This window comes from Phycodurus eques, chromosome 21 (genome assembly GCF_024500275.1).
Source record: "Phycodurus eques isolate BA_2022a chromosome 21, UOR_Pequ_1.1, whole genome shotgun sequence".
Classification (NCBI taxonomy): Eukaryota; Metazoa; Chordata; class Actinopteri; order Syngnathiformes; family Syngnathidae; genus Phycodurus; species Phycodurus eques.
In genome coordinates this window covers 5,546,589-5,567,706 of record NC_084545.1, presented here as the reverse complement: position 1 = coordinate 5,567,706, position 21,118 = coordinate 5,546,589, and the positions used below count along the sequence as shown (strand labels likewise).

General features: G+C 43.6%; 1 protein-coding gene across 2 annotated transcripts in view; it reads left to right on the top strand.

Moving 5' to 3' along the window:
- Window positions 1-21,118, top strand: part of dlgap1b (discs, large (Drosophila) homolog-associated protein 1b) — a 79,121-nt gene that overhangs the window by 52,865 nt on the left and 5,138 nt on the right. For both annotated transcript variants that reach the window (XM_061666587.1, XM_061666586.1), the window contains exons 7-9: window positions 16,103-16,482; window positions 16,723-16,787; window positions 20,386-20,804. In XM_061666587.1, coding sequence (XP_061522571.1) covers window positions 16,103-16,482; window positions 16,723-16,787; window positions 20,386-20,804 — 864 coding nt within the window. The remainder of the gene's footprint in view (window positions 1-16,102; window positions 16,483-16,722; window positions 16,788-20,385; window positions 20,805-21,118) is intronic.

Here is a 21,118-nt window from a genome sequence, read left to right as displayed (position 1 = left end):
TCCAACTTGTTTTCCTCTTAATTTTTTTTTATTTTTTTTGCTGGTTGTGACATAATTTTCAAAATATGAAAATACAAAAACAATGCGAAATACTTTCTTGTATTATAACTTCCATCGTCGAGTATTATGACTTATTTCTAAAAAAATACAACTTCATTATATCAGTATTTTGACTCTTAAAAACAAAGTGACTTTATTTCTATAATATTACTACTTTTAGGGGGGAGAATCACATTCTCACAATCTTACGACAAAAACTGTGCCTTAATTCTCAAAACATAACTTTTCTTTTGTCGCGGTAGGTAGTAGAAAGTTTGTGTTGCAATCCTAATATTCGAGTGAATGACGAACGGCATGTAAAAAAAAGCCACCGACGTTCGACTCGAGCCGTGCGGTGAGTCGGCGCATTTCTCGACCTTTCGGTTTGACCCTCAACATAAAGGGCGGGCGAACCGCTGCCACGTGACAAAATGCGCTCGAAGGAATCAAACACTTAAAAGCTTCCATCCAGTCTCGTTTCATCACAGTCAACGAAGCACGCCGCGATGTCTCGTCACGCCAGACACGACTCGAGTCGAGACTTTAGTGTCCTGCCAACGCTTTGCGCTACAGACAGACGCAAGGCAAGGAAATACCTGCAGTCATTGACATCAAACGGCGTCCAGCGGCGCAGTGCGGGAAGACGTCTTTTTCTCGATCCCTCCCTTCCAAGTCGCGTTTCCTCCTCTGACTTTAATTACAGGCCCCAAAGAAGCCGGGTCTCGGCGGCGTCTGTGCGTGTGAGCGCCACCTGTGTGTCAGCCCATCAAAGCCGCCCGCCTCCCGGCAGGAATGATTATTCAAAGCGAGGATTAAACAGCTCGCACCTGTTTAATGTTGTCATTCGGCTGACTTTGATGCTCGAAGGAGCTGTGTACGTTTGTGTGTGCGTGTGTGTGTGTGTGTGTGTGTGTGTTTGTGTGTGTGTGTGTGTGTGTGTGTGAGGAGAAAAAGGACGAGATGGAGACATGGAGAAGCACATGTACATGTAACAATGCTAAGTTCAATACCACTCCCATTTTTGAAGTTTACCGTCAAACCATAAACATAAAACAAAGAGAATTATGCGTGCATTTTAAAACAACAACATAGATGTTATATTATTTTCTATATCTGGGGGCTTCAGTCAACCCAAACAGAAGGAGCAGCACAATGTCAAAGGACATTGAAGCATGAAAACATGATGCACAAACTGTTTAATTATTTACATTCTTTTTCATTGTTATTTTTGTACGTTTTGATCAAGTACAATAACGTAGATTGCTATTTTTTCTTTTAAAAAAACACCTTTACAACATTTTACAACAACTCTCCCCAAAAAATGTGATTTCCCCCCCCCCCCCCCCCCCCCCCCCCCCCCCCCTTACTCACACTTTTTATTTTGTAGCCATCCGTGGTGAGTTTTATGGAGTTAATCCTTTAGATCATACGTGTCAAACTCAGGCCCGGGGGCCAAATTTGGCCCACGATGTAATTATATTTGGCCCGCAGGACCATATAAAATGTGTATTAGAGCTGGCCCGCCAGTATATAACAGATGCGCCAATAATATTACAAATCCCAGAATGCTTTGCTAGTGTTTTGGTCGGGGCGCGCCCCTTCCCTTTCTGTTGCAGTCGTTAGCAACTATGCTACCAGTCTCGTCGAGCAAATTTACACTTCCCCTTCCCAAAAATGGCCAAACGAACGATGGAAAACGTTTAACTTCCAAGACAGGTGGGAGGCAGAATATCTGTTCACTAAATTAAAAGACAAACCTGTTTGTCGTGTGCGGAGCAACGTGGCTGTAACAAAGAATATGACAATTGAATTGTTGTTGTTTTTTTTTTTATGCCCTTTATCAAATCCTAGGCAGGGACTGTTAATAGTTTGAAGTTCGGATTTCTATGGACGGGCATTCTTATTTTTTAAGGGGGTGGGGGGTTGTTTGATTTCTCGTGTTTAGAATATTAAAGTTTGTTTATTCCATATTCAGTGTTTAAGCTGTTGTCATATGATAAACTTTAACGCTACATTTCTGCAGAGAAGGAAAACAGACACATCGCAGTGATTTTTCATTAAATATTGCATTTGGCCCACGACGTTGTCCCAAGTTTGAATTCTGGCCCACCGTGAATGGGAATTTGATACCCCTGCTTTAGATGCTCACTGCTTTTGATACTGAGGTTTTATATGACACTGTTTGGACAGCTGTTGTTTTATTCTATGACTTCAGAGTCTTATATTTACGGAAACTGCTTCAACCTCCGTGGTGATCAAATTTTAAGACCGTATGGAAAATAGAATGGTTTTCCTATTTAGCTCACGGCTTTACATATATTTTTTTAAATAATGGTTTTTGCGGCATCTCAGCAGGCAAGAGGGGGAAGGGACACACACACACACACACACACACACCTGCATTCATGTTTGCGTTTGTAGTTGTGGGCATCAAGCCCAAACTGGAAGCTTGGTGAGATAAATCCTCATCCATGCTGGTGTGCATGTGTGAGTGTGTGTGTCAGTAATTACTTGATCCTGTCACGGCAGTCTGAGAATGCGAGCCAGTGGGAACTTGCAGTGGCCTCAATCACAAGATCACACTCAGCATCTCTGTTTATTTTTTTCTTTTGTTTTTTTTGCGCTGTTACCGGCAGATTTATGACCCCGCAACATATCCGACGTCCGAAATGTATGGCTTGTGTTGCATGATTTTAGGGTTAAAAGTCAATGTAGTGCTGTGACTGAGAAGCAGGCCTGAGTTGAGGCACCTTGTAATGACCGATTTTTCCACTAGATGTCGTCATAGGCTCAGCTGTGGTCCCTCCTCTGGCCAACATGGTGTCCAACCTAAATATTTTATTCACACACACAAACTTGTATAAAAGATATACTTACGGAAATGGCACATTATTTTAATTATAGGACATGAAAAAAAAAAACAAGACTAATGTACAACTGCGTAAATCATCAGCACTTCAAGCAGCAGTATGGATGCTACTGTGCAATTCTAAAAATGAATGAAAGCTGAGAGAAAGTGTTCTAAACAACCCCAAAATTATTTTTATTTCCTTCATACGGTGGTGCCTTGAGATACAAGTGGCCCAACTTGCGGGTTTTTCATGATACGAGCTGCATTTGACTTATTATTTCTTTGTTTGTTCATTTGCTTTGCCAGTGCAAACTTGAGATATGAGCGCTGTACGGCGGCCGTGAACTCAACTCAACTTACTTCAAAATAAACAGGAGTTTGGCAAATAGTGAACAATTCTTTAAAAAAAAAGAGGCTTCATAAAACAAAACAAATGAAAATGACACCTTGTGTATTTAAAACAACAAAACAATGTTGCCCAAAGAATGGCCCGCTAGCTTAATGCTAGCAAACAATACAAAACGCTGGTGACTTGCTAACATTAGCATTGTTATTGATGGTCTCCGGAAAATAACTAATATTGAAGTATCTTAACAGTAGTAGTAGAGGTACCATTCTTCATCATTTGTGTCTGTGTGTATTTTGCTGCCTCCTGGTGGCCTAGGTGGGCACACCAGAAGGAGCAGCACAATGAATTGAATTGAAGCATTAAATCATGATGATTTAGAGCAGGAAAAAAATTCACTAAAATGTTTCTCTTTTAGGAAGAAAAAAAACAATAGAAACAATGACTAGTATGCACTTTAATTTTTTTTCAATAAAAATAAAAAAAAAAAAAACATTAAAAAATCATTTGTGTGTATAACTGCTTGTTTAATTGAATTTTCTTTTTTTCTACCCTGGAAACCCTCAAATGTTCTTTTCCCCAGAAAAATTAACAACATTTGTTGATAGTGAAAAGTAAAAAAAAATGTAACATTTAAATCTAAGCTGACATGGAAACTACGTGTCAATGTTGTCCCTTCTTGCATCTCCTCTGCATCCCCCAAAACAAAGTCAATGAAAAAGCCAAACCCACTTGTAGAGTCGACGTTTTAAAGTTTTACAAATTGGGCCTCCTGCGACGCTTTGATGACAGCCATTAAGAGAGGAAGGAGCTGATGTTTGGATGTCATTTGAGACAGGAAGCGCCAACGTCACTCATTCTTCTCCCTCCACGCCCTCGCTCTCGCGCGGCCTCGCTGTCAAAGCTGACACAAAAGAACGCTTGCCTGCTGCTTGCATTGCTTTGCAGGGTGCTTTCCTGCGAAAGGAAACAAATAAAAAATTAAGCCCAAGATGTCCCGATGGCATGTTGGATCAGGCCCCCCCCCCCCCTCTCTCTCTCTCTCTCTATCTATCTCTCTCTCTCTCTCTCTCTCTCGCTCACTCTCTCACACTCTCTCTCTCTCTCCGTCTCGTTCTCTTTCGCTCCTGTTTTGGCAAAGCAAAAGCAAAGGATTTCCTCAACGGAGACGCTGGCTGATCCTCATGGCTCCTGCGCGCTAAACTCAAAAAGCCCCCCTGCCGGAATCAAAACAACACATAAATAGGCGTTGGTCTGATTACAATACAATAAGAATAAGTCTTTATTAGTCCCGTAATGGGGAAAGTCCGGTTCTACGGCAGCAAAGTTCACAGTAGCAGCAATACTGCATACAGTAAACAGAAGTGAAGGTGAACAGCAGCGAGAAGAGTCAGCTGAGGCCCAACAAATATACAGTATATCTATATATCTTATATGTGAGCACTCAAAAAGTGTACGTGACTGAAACGGAATAATAGCACACTGAGTTTTCCAGGTTTTTTTTTTTTTTTTTGACTTTGTTCTCGCCTCTCCGTTTGAGTCGACAGCCTGCGGTGGCTGATCTGGAGTCAGTCCTTTTGCTTTACGGGCCCTGGATGTAAGTGGGTGGTTTGGAGCCGTTGCAGTGTGGGAGGGCTGGCAAATTAAAGATCTCTCTGTGAAAGTCCCAGACTTGTGCTACAGTAGTCTGTGTGTGTGTGTGTATAAGTGCAAGCCCAGCCCTCTTTTTTTCCTCCTTTTTGAACCCATCATTAAAAATAAGCCACAGCTCTTCACCCCTGTTGCACATTGAGAGAGCCTCAGCAAGAATGTATCTCCTTTTTTCCCTTCCTCCTCCCTCTTTGCTGCTTCACTAACCAAGCAAGGGGGAAAAAAAGAGGGGGGTAGATTTTGTGTGTGTTTGTGTGTGTGTGGGAGGGATTTTTTTTTTTTTTTTAAGACTCCCCCCTCCTCCTCCCTGTGTTAAGGGAAAGAGATGAATGGGCAAAGGAATGCAGGAGACAAAACGAGCGCTCCCGGCAGGAGAGTGGGAATGTCAGCGAGGCCATAGTCCCGTCGCACAAAAAAAAAAGAAAAAGAAAAGAAGGGGGTGCGAAAAGTCACACCTGAGAGAGGCCGACATGTACGCGCTCTATCCTGTGAGCAGGATGTATGTATAGGCACTAAAGACTTCTCTGCTAACTTTTCAACTTTCCATGCCCGCACTCCCCCACCCTTGGGTGACCTCCCCCAAGGCTTCTCTCTCTCTCTCTCTCTCTCTCTCTCTCCACACACAGAGCCTTCTGACGTTTGCTTTCCAGGCTCAGATGTTTTTTTTTTTTTTTTTTTTTAAAAAGAGTGCCTCTGGCAGTGGATTAAGACCCCGCCATTGCAGTCTCCTTTCTGCACCCTACACCATGTGCAAGTGGTCTGGACAAAGAACGTTAAAAAGGATGGGGGAGGGGGAGAATGCGGGCGGGGGGCGAGTTGAGGCTGATGTTCAACACTATTCCGCAATCATTGTTAATGATCATTTTTAAAAAAGCCTTTGTTACCCTTTGAAGATTTGTTTCCTTTTTTTTGGGCTACTATGAATCCAATTTAATCACGAGTGGTCTTTAGTTAGAAGAGGGGTGACTGTGGGTGGGTGGGAGGGGGGTGCATGAACTCTTGACCACATGCTGCTGCTTTTAAATGGAAATAGCAGGCCAGCCCTCATGTGACGTTCCACAACTCGCTCGCAAATTGGCAACCAAAGGTCCACAAACCCCACCATTAATTTGGCCTGTAAGCTGTGCAACTCTGCGAGTGGAAGTAAAAAATAAACCTGAGCTAATGTGGTCGCACAAGTGTGCACACCCTCTTATAACTGGGGATGTGGGTGTGTTCAGAATAAAGAAATCAAATTCAAACTCATGCTAAAATTAAAGCATTTAAAGTGCCTCTGGTCCACAAGAAATAAAGTTCAGTGTTCTAGTAGGCTTTTCCTGACATGTTTGTATTTGCATTATACAGCAAATACTTGTAGCTGATGGAGCTAAAAGGTTTCTAATGAGATGTGTTCGGACCATTTGGAGGCATGGCATATGCTTTTCATTATCTCCACATTTTGGGATAATTTTTTTTTTTTCTGACTTAAAAAAGTGAATTCATTTAAGATTAATGCAATTAAAATGACTTGTTGTTTTGTCAGATTGAAAAAGTATTTCCTGATTCTATTTCTATTTGAATGAAAATCAAAAAATATTCTCTAAATTTTGTCTTTTGTTGTTGAAATGTAAGATTTCTTTATGCTATAAATCAATAGTAGAACTTGGTTGATTTTTCTTATTTAACTGTGTTACAAATTTTTGAGGAACACATGCTTTTGATCATCTCCGTTTTATTTCCCTGGGGGGTTAAAAATATAGAATTTAAACAAATTTGAAAATATATACATTTTATTGGATGATCAGTAATAGTAACTAAAGTGACTGCTGGTTTTGGGATTTAGAAAAAAAAAACTATCACAAAATTTGGAGAAACATTTTCCATTATTCACCAATTTTATTCCGTATTTTTTTCTGGCAAAAAACATTTTAGGGTTTCCAGGGTTAAAAAAAAAAAAGTAAATTCAGTGAAACAATCTGTTATACAAATAAATGACTTGAGAAAATTCATCAAAACATTTGAAACTGTGTGCTATCATCTCTATTTTTTTGTATTTTTGAGGGGGGTTCTGAAAGACAAACATTTTCAGTTTTTTTTCATCTCTGTGTGTAAAAAAAAAAAGGAGTAGTAATTTTATATTTATAATTTTATAAATATATACACTCAATTAAACAATCAGGAATACAACTAAAATGACTTTTTTTTGGAGATATAAAAATCACAAAATTCTGGAGATACATGCTTTTCAATGAGTTGGAGTTGTCTTTGTATCACTTTTTGTTTAAAAAAAAAAAAAAAAAAAGTCCTTCCTTTGACTGCAAGGCCTTGTAGCGCAGATTGTGGCGTTCTATCAGCAGCGTGTGTGTGTGGGTACTTTTAGCCAATAGTGTTTGTAAATGACCATTTATTGTCCCCTTTTACATCCTCTTCATACAGTACGTGTGCAGACGCAGTCAGCGCTGAGTCACGCATCCAGTTTCACGGCTGCGCCATTGTTGCCAAAGTTGTAAGGCCCTCGCCGGTGACATGCGGTGTGTCAGGAGCGGACGGGCGCTCTCGGGCGACGGCTTAGCGGGAAAGCATGCGTGAGATGCGTGGGCGCGACGGGCTTAGCTAACGCTCGGGTTTCTGCACCACAGAGCAGCTGGAATGCGCAGGAAGCCAAGGACACAGAAGGGGCTGGAAAACTTCATCCCTCTCCCCCCCCCCCCCCCCCCCCCTCACCTCCCGCTTATCTCTACCGAGTGGCGAGTGAGCAATGCGGCCTCTTTCGGCCCCCCTGCGGGCACCGCCGAACAAAAGCCTGATGTGTTCCCTCCATGTGCTTGTGGACGAGTCACAGTGAAAAGAAGTAAGGGTGAATAACAGGAAAAGGGCCTTCTCATTTCATTACATGAGCGTGTGTCCAAACTTTTGACGAGTACTGTAGTTTTATATACTGTGAAGATACACAGTCCAATGCCAACTTTTGTGATTGTTAAACTATTATTTTACCATTAAAATAAGAAGCATTTTTTGTTGATTTTCTGAGATAAAAATTCGTAGAATTTAGGTACACCTTATCCTACGTTAATAAATAAATCAAAAGCATGCATCTCCAAATGTTTAAAAATTATATTAAATAATAAACATTTTCACCCAAAAAAATATATATATGTGTTATACACTTCACAGTATAGTGATAGATATATTCGTTTATTTATTTACTGTGGTTGTCCAGTAGAATAAAATGTCCAAACTTTCCAAATGTTGTGATTTAAAATTTTGGGTTTTATTTTTAAAATGTAAAAATATATAAATAAACAGAAAAATATTTATTCCATTTAAAAGACAATGACAAAACAAAGTTCTCAGATTAAATGCAAATGTATTGCATTTCAAAGTTAAAAACAAACGAACTCTACTTACTTTGGCAGTGATTCTTTCACATACGACGAGAGGGAGCCCGCGTCTCACGTGGTTCTCGTACCACACTTTGGGAATCTCACTGATGTAGTGTCAACTCGTATAAATGCTGCACAAGCATACACCTCCACATTACAAGTTTCCAAAAGTAATTCATTTATTTATATAATATATTTATATATGTGTATATATCTATTTTTTTTATTATTAGTTTAAACTAAATGAGAAAACATACAAACATATGTATTTTACATGGAAATGTCGTCTTTTTTAGTGAATTTTATTTACTGGGTCACACCACCAATGTGCTTTTAAGTTTTCTAACAATGAGCTTGTCACACCTCCACGAGCTGGATGGTGGCTCTCAACTTCACAGCCTTGGTCATACCTCAGTTGTGCTCACTAAGTAGCAATTTCGTTTCTTTGTCTTTTGTTAAAAAAAAATGTTAGTTGTTCAATTTGTAAAAAAAAAAAAGTTTATCAAATTTATTGCCGGTTGTCCACTTTTCCGCGGACCAGTTGTCCTTGGTATGCACTTTTGAAGACCAGTTGTCCAAAGACCAGTTGTCCTCCAATCCTGATAGGGAACACACCCACCGAGGTATAAATAGAGGCACTCCACAGCAGAAATTTAGAAGATAAGAAGCCTTTTGGATTAAAGGTGAAACGTCTTCAGCAAACAAGAACACTCCAGTTGCCTTGATTCCTTCAACCTTTTGCCCAAGGTATTCCACCATGTCAGCTGAGCTCGAGATCATCACATCGCAGAGAGGAGGCCGGAAGATCCTTCTTGATGGCTTCGTGTATACAAAAAAAGTCAGTTTCCAAGGCAGCCGATGAGATTATCTGGCGCTGTGCAACGCTCGTCTGAAGACCGACGAGGACCTGAGCGACCGTCGGCTTGTCGGTGAGCACTGCCATCTCGCAGACGGTGTGGGATGCGAAGTGGAGAAGGCTCACCAGTCCATGAAGAGGAAGCCACGACCACCGGCGAGCGCCCGGACCAGATACTTACCTTCACCGTCGCGGACCTCGCTGATGACGTGAAGGCACGCATGCCTCGGCCCGACACCAGCAAGCGTGTCCTTCGTCGCACCAGGACCGCTCACCGGAGGAACGTGGCGTCCGCCTGGCCAAGCGTGTGAGAGGAAACCACGTCGAACTTCAGATGCGCCCCCACAACCTGGCAGTTGCCCTCAACAAAGGCAAGAAGAACATTCCCAGAGTTCCTTCCTGGCATCAGCCACAAACTGCGTGGGGGAGAACCCAACATCTAGACCTCCTCTGTGGATATATCGTGAGATTACATAGAATTATGAGAAATGTTGCTGTGAGTTGTGAAAAGTATGGCACATTTGTTTTGTGTGCTTTAGAATGAAACGTGAAACATTTCTTTGTAATAAAGATTGATTTGTTGTCGTTGTTTTTTTGTTGTAAAGAATAATTGGTTACATTTGTTTCATATTACAAGCACCAGTTGTTTGTTGGTGTAACCACTTTGCTTGATAGTCTTGCGATCCGATGAGGAGAATGTGTGTCCTTGTCGGTGACTGACAGGGCGTGTAACCTGGTTGCCTCGCGTCGGACTTGCAGCGCGAGGAAAAAGTGGGTTAAGTGAATGCATTGCCCGGCAGGGAGCAGCTTCTTGCCATATTGACACTTGTAAACAAGGCTTTGTGAAGAGCTTTTGTGACCTTTTTCGACTATTTCCACATTTCTACACTGATTCAAAGCATTCCAACTTCCAATATACAGCATTCGCAAAATTCAGGATATACACAAACATTCCCAGTTATCCTAGAATTCCATATTTTCCACACAAAACAAAGTGAATGAAACATTCAACCAAAAAGGTCCCGCCATTCCCATTCCAATTCAAACTGTTCAGAACATCTTGGGAACAGTTTTCCAGATTCCAAGAATGACCACATTTGCCAAACTCGGAACACTTTTCACAGTGAAATTTGAAAGTTTCCCACGAACAAATTTCCACATTTAAGAAAGGATTTACATTATTCATTCCCTCCTCCTTCCACATTTCTCGACCGATTCAAAGCATTCCAAGTTTCATTTCCCACATTTCAACATTCATCTCACAGCATTTGAGCTTCAGCTTTTCAGCATCAACATGCAGTTTCTACAGAGAGCTTTACTATGCCCCCCCCCCCCCCCCATATGTGGGTATGTACCTTTTACTATAAACATAAGTGACCGTAAATCATTTTGTGGATCCCCAAGTTATGGCTTGTGGTAGTTTGAAAAGCGCCGATTTGGGGTCAGGTATCGGCTGTCGACACTAGGCGGGCGTCCCTCAAAACAACGAACAAATGTGCCGTCCCTCTACTTACATTTAGAGTAAATCTACAAGTTGCAGCAGTTTTAGGAGCAGTGTGTTTTTACAAGTGGCACAGTTTTTCCTCAACGGGCCGTCCCACATGCTAAATATAGTGCTGTAAAAGCTGCCCCCTACACGCACGCACACACGCACGCACACAGAGCAGGCTATTGTGTCTGATGGCGCTCAGGCATCTGGAGTGTACAAACCCCCTCGGCCGACCTCGAGTACCATGTGGCTGTGAGCCCGAGGCCGACGTCAGGTGACTCACAGCATAGTCAGACGACTCTTAAAAGACTGAAGGAGCTGTCGGGAAACTAAAGTTATTCAGTGTGCAAGCCAATAGAGTGGTGCCTTGAGATATAAGTGACCCGGCTTTGTGAGTTTTCCCAGATATGAGCCGTTGTGTATTTTCTTTGCTTTGACTTGCGAGTGAAAATGTGCAATAAGCACTGTATGCATGTAGGAGTGACCTCAACTCAATTCACAACAAGCAGCAGTTTGGCAGCTTGAAGCTGTTTATTGCCACTTCCTGTTACGTTTTGTCAAACTAAACATTAGGAGAATTGCCTGGTGCAAAAGTCTGCTAGCTTAATGCTAACAATCAATGCAAAAAACCCCATAGACGAGCTAATGAATAGCATCAGTGTCTCGGTGTTGTAAACCTTAAAGCAAAAATATTGGAACACAAACGGGGCATCTACACATGTAGACGGACAGTATACTCACAGGCCTATGTTCTTTATCCTCTGTGAAAAACGACTAAAGTTGACTGCAGTTTACTGAGTCGCTTAGATTAGTTTTGAAACTTTTCCTCGTTTCTGTCAGCTCGACTGGATTGTACTGCCCCCAGGCGGCCGAGACATGCACACCAGAAGGAGCCGCATTGATTTAATCGTGATGCACAAACTATTAAATTCTTTACATTATATGTAATTCCGTTGTTACAATATATATTATAAAATGCAATATTATTGAGTGATAGTTTCGCATTCCAAAATGTTTTTGTTGGGTTTTGGGGGGATAGTGGAACAGGTTAATGGCATTTCCATTCATTTCAATGCGGGGAAAATGGAAAAATAGGTCTTAAAGTCAGACGAAAAGCTGGACTTCAAAGCGTCACGCGTGATTTCGGCAAACCTGTGAGATTTCCGCTCGTATTTTTTATTGTTGTGAGTCCCGATGACATTGAGCCCAGGATGTGTCTTGCCTGCATTGTGGCTGTGTAACGTCACACGCTGTGAACCGCCCAGCTCAGGACAGTGTCCCGGAAAAAAAACGACCTTTGACAAACCGGTCGGTGGAGTTTTTGATCGTTTATATGTCCTGAACAAAAAAGCAGCAAGGCTTGGAAACGGTGACATTTGTTTCGCGTTTCCCTCGCGATGGCTTTTGTTAGCTTGTTTTTGAACGTTGGGCCTATTATTCCCTTCGTGATGGCTGGCAGGCTGCCGCTGAGGTGTCGCCGGCTGCAGCTGCAGTGTGGGACCATCAAGGCAAACAAACGGCCCAACACAAGCCACTCCTCCCTAGACCCCCCCCCCCCCCAAAAACCCTTCCCGGCCTTCTGGTGTGACGCCGAGCCTCCTGGCAAAGTTCATGTTGCCGCGTGTCGCCACGGCGACGCTATCACAAAAGCCGTCCAGCTGCCCCGGCTGCGTTTACGTGCGGCAGAAAGGCACGGCCAAATGCACGGTGTTTGTGTGACACGGGCAAATGGTGGACTCTCAGCCCAAACACGGTGCAGCTGGGCTGTCAACGTTCCCCGCCATGCAAAGACCGCCCACTCCCCCCCTCGTATTTGTTCGGATGGTGCTGGATTTGCCCTCGGCCCCCGCGTGAGGGAGCTCGCTCCTGCTCAATCTGCTTGTATTTTTTGTTTTTGTTTTTGGAAGTGGCCTATCACAAAGCTGCAACAGCATGAACACCGCTTCACAGACACACTTGGGTGAGCCTCAAAGAAAAGGAAGTCTATTTTGGTTATGAGGCCTGAAGAAATGAGTGGTCTCAGGGGGAGGGCGGAGTTTTTCTTTGATTGGTCGGTAGAGGAGGCGAGGGGGAGTTCACATCAACGTGTCGGCGTTTGAAGCAAGGAGACTTGTCATTCACAAACTCCACAGCGCTCGCAGCCGAGATGAAATTCCACAAGTTTCCTTTCACTGGCTCATATGGTGGACCATCCCACTTTTTGGCACCCTGCAGTTATTGGTAGCAGAGTTTACATTGAGATCATTGTGGAATGAAAACAGATCTTTACACAACAAGGGCATTTGGTTACAGGAAAACATTTTGGGTGTTGAAAATTGATCACCCAATCAGGCTAAAGCTAAACGTTACTTTAATCTGTCCCTTACCCTTCAAAGCAAATGCACCCCAATCCCAATGCTAAATCTCACCCTAAACCCGACACCACTTTTTTTTCCAACCGAGTACGAGTACTTACATTTAAGTATGAGTAAGATGCCATTTACCAAGTAATTATCAAGTATCTGGTAATCTCACAATTGTGGCAAAAAAAAGTGTTTCGTCTTAATTCAATATTGTTCAAAAACACAAACAAAACAAAACCAAAGCCCCCCGAAGGCGAACGGCCCCACATGGGTTTTTGCGTCTGATAAATGCGCCCGCCTCCGGTGGTCGGCACTTGTTTGCATGTATTAGCTCTAGAATTGCCACAATTTGCCACAAAAGGCATTTCCTGTATGATGCCCCAATTCGGAAAGACTTGTGGGGACAGATTGCTGTTGATTTAGCAATGGATGCACGGTATACAACACGGTAATAAAACAAGGGACTAACAAAGGGACGAATAAAACAAGGGACTAACAAGGCACTTCTAACCAGGAGTAGGAGGCATGAGACGAGGGACGCATGTGTGGCTATGTTATATTTGATTTTAGGCAAACATGGTTATTGTTTTAAAGAGGGTGTTTCTCCCACTGTTATTGTTTCTGTTGCCTGCGATGAATGCGATGTAAGTCACTTCAGCGGCGCAAATGTTAATTCATGCGGTTGCCCTGATGTGTTTGTAGTATCTGTTTAATGCGTGGGCGCGGTCTTCTGCCAGCAGCCCTGTGAAGGTTGCTGAGCGTATCAGTGGCAGGAAGTCTGTGGTCTCCATTGATGTGGCAGAGCGTCGTGCCTTTGTATCTCGCTCTCTCTCGTCCTCTCTGGCCCCGTGTTTACTTAACCTGTCTCGGCTTTCCAAACAGCTGTCATCCTCCGGAGCGTCTGGCTTCGGCACTGACAGCTTCTCCTGTTTTGTTATCTGAGTGACTTTTAAATGACTTGAGGGGATAGAAGCCCTGAAAGCGTCTGACATTCTATCCTTTGAACCTTTGCGGCGGATGGGGGGCGGGGGCGGGGGGGGGGGGGGGGCAGAACCTCGCCCCGCGCCTCTCCCATGTGGACGCGTACTCTGTGACCTTTTGCCCAGATAAAGCCCGCCGTGTCCGTCGTATTCCCCCGGACAGCTGGGAAAAGTCCAGACGCCCGTGCAGATTGTAGCGCGTGAGATGAACACTGACTCAACGATTCACCCACTGTGAAGTAAGCGGGCTGACATTCCAAACCAATGTACACACTTACCAATAACATAACTAAATGGGGAGGGTTTGCGGTTTTATTTTCTTATTCTAGACTGTCTCCACAAATCTGTCGTCACATACAGTAGCAAACATAAAGAGTGACGACGTAGACTACGTTAGTGTCGATGCCCCTTCCGTGCATGTATATAGTAAATGCTAAAAATTAAAGTCGAGGAAAAAAAGCGTGCCTAAAAAGCGCATGCAGCTGTGTGAGAAGACACAAGAAGTCAACCGGCTCTCATCGGCTTTGTGGCTCACGGTGCGGGCGTTATTTTCGGAGCGCTGATGTCACCCCGCCCGCTTGCCGCCGCCACGCCATTCATCCTCCCATTTGAAGATCTGCTCGCTCCTCGAGCTGGCTCGGATGTCCGTGCAGTCGCATGTGGCGAGGCGGCAGGGCGGAGGATGAGGATGATGTCAGCCTCTCGGTTGACCTCCGGAGAGAGCGTGGGCCTCGGTGGAGGCTCTAATGGTTTTTGGGTATGGGTGTGGCTGAACGCCACAGCGGCGGCAGTAGCATGTTTGTATCCTTTTGGAGTGAAACATCACCACCGTCCTGTTTTTATGTATACAGTGGCGCTTTGAGATATGAGTTAATTCATTCCGTAACCAATGAAAATGACATTCATCCGTTCAAGCTTCCCCCCCAAAAGAATAACAACACAAAAAAGTGCAGTGTTTTTAATAACACCACTCTATAATATTGTACTTTATTAAAAGGAAAACCTGCAATTACATAATTAAATGAATCTTCTAAAGCAGAGAGTCTGTTTGCGTTTTTGTATACAGGTTTGACCAGTGTGAATCTGAGAGGCTCCATTGTAATGCTGACTTGTAACTCAAGAGCGCCTTGCACCGTGGCGCCCTTTATTGGCTATTTTAGGACGGACTCAGCGCTTTGTACAGTCAGCGTGTGGATGGAGGGTTTAGCCATATAGATCAGTGGGTCAAGAGGCTGACGTGCTAATCCTGTTACTGCACTGACATTTCTATAAAACGGCCCTAATCTGCTGCTTGTTTTGACTCCAGTGTCCCTTCATTCACTGTGCGGTCAAAAAAGACACTGCACTTCCCACAATGCAAAGCCTGCTTTTTGTGTCGCGCCCCTGCCTTGTTTTAAACCTCCATCTCCACTTTGAGGCTCTGAACCATTCAAAATCATGGTAAAATATTTTTTAAAATATAATTGCAATTATGTAGCGTTGTTAATACCCCCCCCCCCAAAAAAAAATAATCACACATGTTGAATTTTTTTCTACTTTTGAATTATTCAAAAATGATTGCATTTTAAAAATGCATCGTTTATTCAATAGATTTTTTATGTTCAAATATTTAACGTAAAGTTCATAAAAAATAATACATTTTAAAAATATGTTTGTTTTGTTGTTGAATTTTGTCTTTTTTCCCCGCAAATACCAAATTTAAAATTAATTAAAATAACTGTATTCAATATTCGTATTTATTATTTTGAAAATATTTAACACATGAAAATGTAAGATTGAATTTTATTTTCCCATTTAATTTCCAAATATATAATTTCAAATTAAGTGTCTAAAAAAAAATCTATTTTATAAAGTAGATTTCCCCCCCCCACCCCCAAAAAAAATTATTTCAGTGTTTTTTGGTGTTTACATGAGCCAGGTCTTGCTGCATGTGCATGTACACACACATTTTCTTAAAATCTAATATTCTTATTTTTAAGGGTAATGTAAGATGAGTTTGAAATAATATAGTTTGTGGTATATTTACGGTTTAAACTATGAATATCTAGGCGATTTATAAACATATTTAGGGGCACGTCAATTGCGGCAGGGCTTGGTCCCTATCCCTAGGAAGAGTGAACTTTTTCTGTATTACTGTATTGTTATGTTATCATCTCTCCTCATTATTCTTCTGTGTCTTGGTCGTAGTGTCGTCATGCATCACCACCTACAAGAAGACCCCCCCGCCGGTCCCCCCGCGGACCACCCCGTCCAAGCCCTTCATATCCATCACGGCGCAGAGCAGCACCGAGTCGGCCCAGGACGCCTACATGGACGGCGGCTCGGGCCCACGCAAAGGAGTCAGCTCGCAGCCGGGCCTGTCCAACTCCACCGAGAGCATCGACAGCATGAAGGCCCTGACGGCGGCCATCGAGGCGGCCAACGCTCAGGTACACGGTCCGGCCAGCCAGCACGTCAGCAACAGCAACAGCACCGTCACCGTCACGTCAACCGCCGTCGCCCCCGTCTCCGCCGGCAGCAAGGCGCAGAGGGAAGCGCTACGCAAGTGCCTCTCCATTGGGATCCAGGTACGTGCGAAACCCTTTCGCCACTAAACTTGAAATGAAACTTCAAATAGTACCCGGTCGTACATTCTTTTTGCCAGTGGCAAGATGTCAATAGTGTGTGTCAGAATTTTGGCTAGGAAAAGGTCTACTGTTTACATACCTGACCATCCCGCTTGCTCGCACACGCCGTCAGATACCCAACGTCGAACTCGGCGGGCAAGAAGCTGACATGTTGATTGACAGCCATTCTGCTCCCGACAGGTGGAGCCGGAGGAGGAGCGGTCTAAGTTCCACTCCATAGGGATTCAGGTGGAAGATGAGCGCTGGTGAGTGCAGAGACAACAATGGATGGAGCGAAGTGAAACCTAAGCACCGTGTTTGTGTGTGAGTGTGAGTGTGCGCACGTGCGTGCCTATTAGTGCATTATAGCAGTGTTTCCCAACCTTTTTTGAGCCAAGGCACATACAGTATTTTACATCAGAAAATTCTCAAGGCACACCGCCAACAGAAATGTCACCAAAATATTGGTGATCTGATCTCAATTTATTCAGTGTGAATTCTGGGCCTTTTAATTTTGTAACTGAGCTATGAATAGTTCAATGTATGGCAACAACTGGATACACAGTTTAGTAGGACCCTAGTGGATCTAGTAGAAGAGCTTTTACAGTGAACCCCCACCTATTGACTGTTCGCAATTTACAAATTTAACATTCGCATTTGTTTTGTGTAGAACCTAGCCTCTACTATTTGCTATCCCCCCCCCCCCACCCCAATTTCTATAACTCTCTAAGATGCCATAAAATGGTGCCAAAGCCATGACTAATAGAAATATATTAATTCACATCGAGGAGGTATGTTGAAGGGATAAATCTCGACTTAGAAACAAAGACCTTTGGATGTCGGGGAGGAGCTAGCCTGGGTTGTTAGCGGAGACTCTTTAAATAATCTGTAAACCATTTATTTTGAAGGATAATGTTTGTTTGAACTCATATTAGTGTTTTGCGATAATAGTTTGTGTCCCAGTTGAAGTTGACTGTCAAATGAAACAAAACAATGACGTGTTTTTAAAACATCTACATAACTTTGCCTTAAAGTCAGCTGTCTTAATGCCAGCCATAGACGGGCTAACTAATAGCATCGGTGTCGTGTTCTAATGCTTTAAGCGATGCCTATATAAACACAAACGGTGCAGCAGCACATGCACACAGACAATATAAACAATACTCAGGCATATATGCTTTATCCTCTGTGAAGAACGACTAATATTACTGCGACCAGTCCATGTACAGTACACCTGTATGTCTATATTATACTGCCCCCACGTGGCCAAGGTGCACACACCAGAAGGAGTAAATTGTTCGTCACGGAACAAATTAGACTCGTATCGTAAGGTGCCAATATATTTATAAAGGAATCTACTGTATAAACCTTTTTGACAAAGAGTTTTTTGCTATTCACGGTGGGGCCGTTCCTGCAATTGTTCTGCTTGTCACTGTACGTCGCCGGCATAGATATAAGCTAGCAAGACAGAGAGGGGTTTGTTGTGTCCAGTGTGCAGCAGCTGTCTCAGTTAACTGATGGTTGGCGTCAGAGAGACCCCCCCACCCCCCCACCCCCACCCGCGCGCCCCCCATTCGTCTTCCTCAAACAGGGGGCCCCAAAGTGACAGCTGGACCCAGAGGCTGTGGTGCAGCTAGTGGGAAAAGGTAAGAGCTACAGGGGGAGGGTGTTTGACAGCCATCTGTTGCTGCAGTCATTGTGATTTAAGCCACTTCTTTTTTTTTTTTTTTTTTTTCTCGAGGCTGTGTGTATGTGTGTGTGGAGGATGGGGGGTAGTTTGGCGGAGTTTGTTTAGTTGTGAGACGGGACGCTCTGAAAAGAAGCAGCCGAGTGTGCTTCATTGAGATCACAAGTCATTCTCTGTCCCGCGTGCCAATTCAACCGTTTTGCACCCGAAATAATACCCCGCTCGCTCCTCAAATGCGGTTTGTGCCTTTTACGGTCGTTGACAAATAATGTATCCTTGTTTATCTATCTATGTCAGCGACGTACAGTGATAGACAGGAGAATTAAATGCTCGTCCACGAGATGGCGGAAGGTAGAATTTGTCCCAGGACTGAAATTCAGACAGTACAAGCACAAAAAGCTCCCAAAAATTGTGGAAATGCGCTGTTAGTTGTTCTGCGTTTTTCCCGCCTCCTGTCTTGTTGATACGCTCTCTTTTCGGGCTGCTTTCAAGTGTTTGGCCTTGCCCGACGTCTCGTCCCCACGCAGGAAGTTGTTAGCCGGCTGATATCGAGCAGGTTTAGGTCATTATGACTGAACACCTGCTCGGAGGAGTTACTCTTTAACTCTGCCCCCCCCCCCTCCCACAAACACACACTCTCCCCACAGTGTTTTTGATGTCGGCCGCACTCCATTCCCGTGTGCATCTCCTCGCTCTGTGTTTCACGCAACGAGAGAGATGAATGAGGAGGAGGAGGGACGAGGGAGGAAGCGATGAATGAGAAGCGTTAAGGAGGAGTGCATGCCTGGAGACGAGGCGGACGTGACTCTGTGTGTATTTGTGTGCGCTGTGTGTGTCTGTGTTCGTGGGGTAGGTCAAGCTGAAGGTCACCCGAGATGTTTTTGCCAACATTGCAGGCTCTTTTTTTTCTTCTTCTGAGGCAAACAATTGCCGCATTTCCTACTTCGCATGACATGGTTTTACTTGCCGTTTGTAGTTCTTGGTCCATGTGTAAATGTGGGAATATCTGCTTCACTCGCAGCTACTAGCTGCTAGCGAGCCACGAGCTCTTGTCAATCTGCCACGACGAGTTGAATGAATCTTGCATAACTTCATCCAATTCATTCTACCGCGGTTGCATCCTGTCATGAACGTCCGTGGAGCTCCTCTGCATTAGAATGCAAAAATTATGATTCGGCAATTTTTTTTCCCCGGCGTATCCGTGAGTCAATTTGATTTAGCACCAACTCATTCATAGTTACAGTTTTTACAAGGACCCCACCGATTACTCAGCTGATATTAGCCCTTTTCAAATCAGCAAAAATCGATAAAAAAAATCTGCTCATTTATTATTTTTTTATTATTATAATTTTTTTACACAAATTATATAATACAACATAAGACTAACCTAGACAAATACATTTAAATACATGTAAAAAGAAATCAGCAGTTAAATACTCAATACTAATATTGTTTTCAGCGGTAAGGGACCATAAAATAAGTAATTTTATTCATTATATATATTTTTTTAATTCATCAGCTAATTAATCGGTTATCTGACTTTTATTCTGCCAAATATTAAAATTGGCATCAGTCTAAAAAAAAAGAATAATAAACAAACAAACAGGCTTTAATTTTTGCCGTTTACTTACTGAAATTTCCTCGCTTGTGAGACAGGAGAGCCGCAGTCATCGATGTACTTTTCAGCCATTTAGTGAACGCTGGGAGAACAGTAAAACACATAAACTCAATGACACACTCACGCAGGAGCTGCTGTTGCCCACAGCTCACGTCCAGACACTCGCACGCAGACTCGCCGATGTCGCACACCAGTCCACCAAGCCCCGCCTCTTAAAGGCACATACAGCGCACAGATACTATATAATATGTAGAGTATACGTATGCCATACATTTTATGTTTGCAATTTTTTAAAATACGTTTACAGTCTGTTTAAAATTTTTATAATAAGTGGAAATGTGTTTAAAGTGTGTGAGATGGGTAAAGCTATATATATATATATAAATATATATATGTATTTTTTATATTTTTAAAAAAATGTTTCATGTTTTTTATCGTGGATTTGCAAGGGTGGGTCAAGCATGTATCCCCCCCATGATGATACGACATAATTTATCGCCCCAAAGTTATGTTTTGCGAACCCCGCAAACATAGATGACACTCTTCTCCATTTCCGCAGTCACCGCCGCATGACCCGCTCCAACAGCGTCACCACCGCCGTCCAGGCTGACCTGGACGACCCTTTGGACGGCCCGAGGCCGCCGCCGCCGCGCCACTGCGCCACCATGCCGCGCCAGCACTCCCGTGACTCCTCCGCCGCCTCCACGGTCCGCATCCAAGGCTCGGGCAACCACTACCACGCCTGCGCCGGGGACGACAACGGCGAGGCGGGATTTGACCCGTCCATCCTTCCCCCTCCCGACCCGTGGATGGACAGCGCGGCCGAGCCTGAGGGGACGCTCGAGGCCGTCAGCCGCTCGGTTTGCCCGCGAGACGGACGCTGGTTCCTCAAACTCCTGCAGGCGGAGACGGAGCGCATGCAGGGTTGGTGTCGTCAGATGGAGCAGGACCAGACGGACAACCAGCTGCCTGATGACAGTGAGTCGCACTTACGTCTGTCATATAAGCAAGGGTCACCAACCTTTTTGAAACTGAGAGCCACTTCTTGGGTACTTCGCGGGCACCGTCATTGGGGACCCGTGCTGTACGTCAACACAGGATGTCCCCATAAAATCGACTCGGTCTTTGACTCGGGGAACAAGAGACAATGGGGAGAATTTTTTTTTTTATGCCATTAAATTATCATAATTATAGTATTATTTTCAATTTAACACATTAGACTTGTAACTATGTCAATAAACATATAAATCAAAATGAAATACAGTATATGAGTCAGTGAACACATTTGTTTG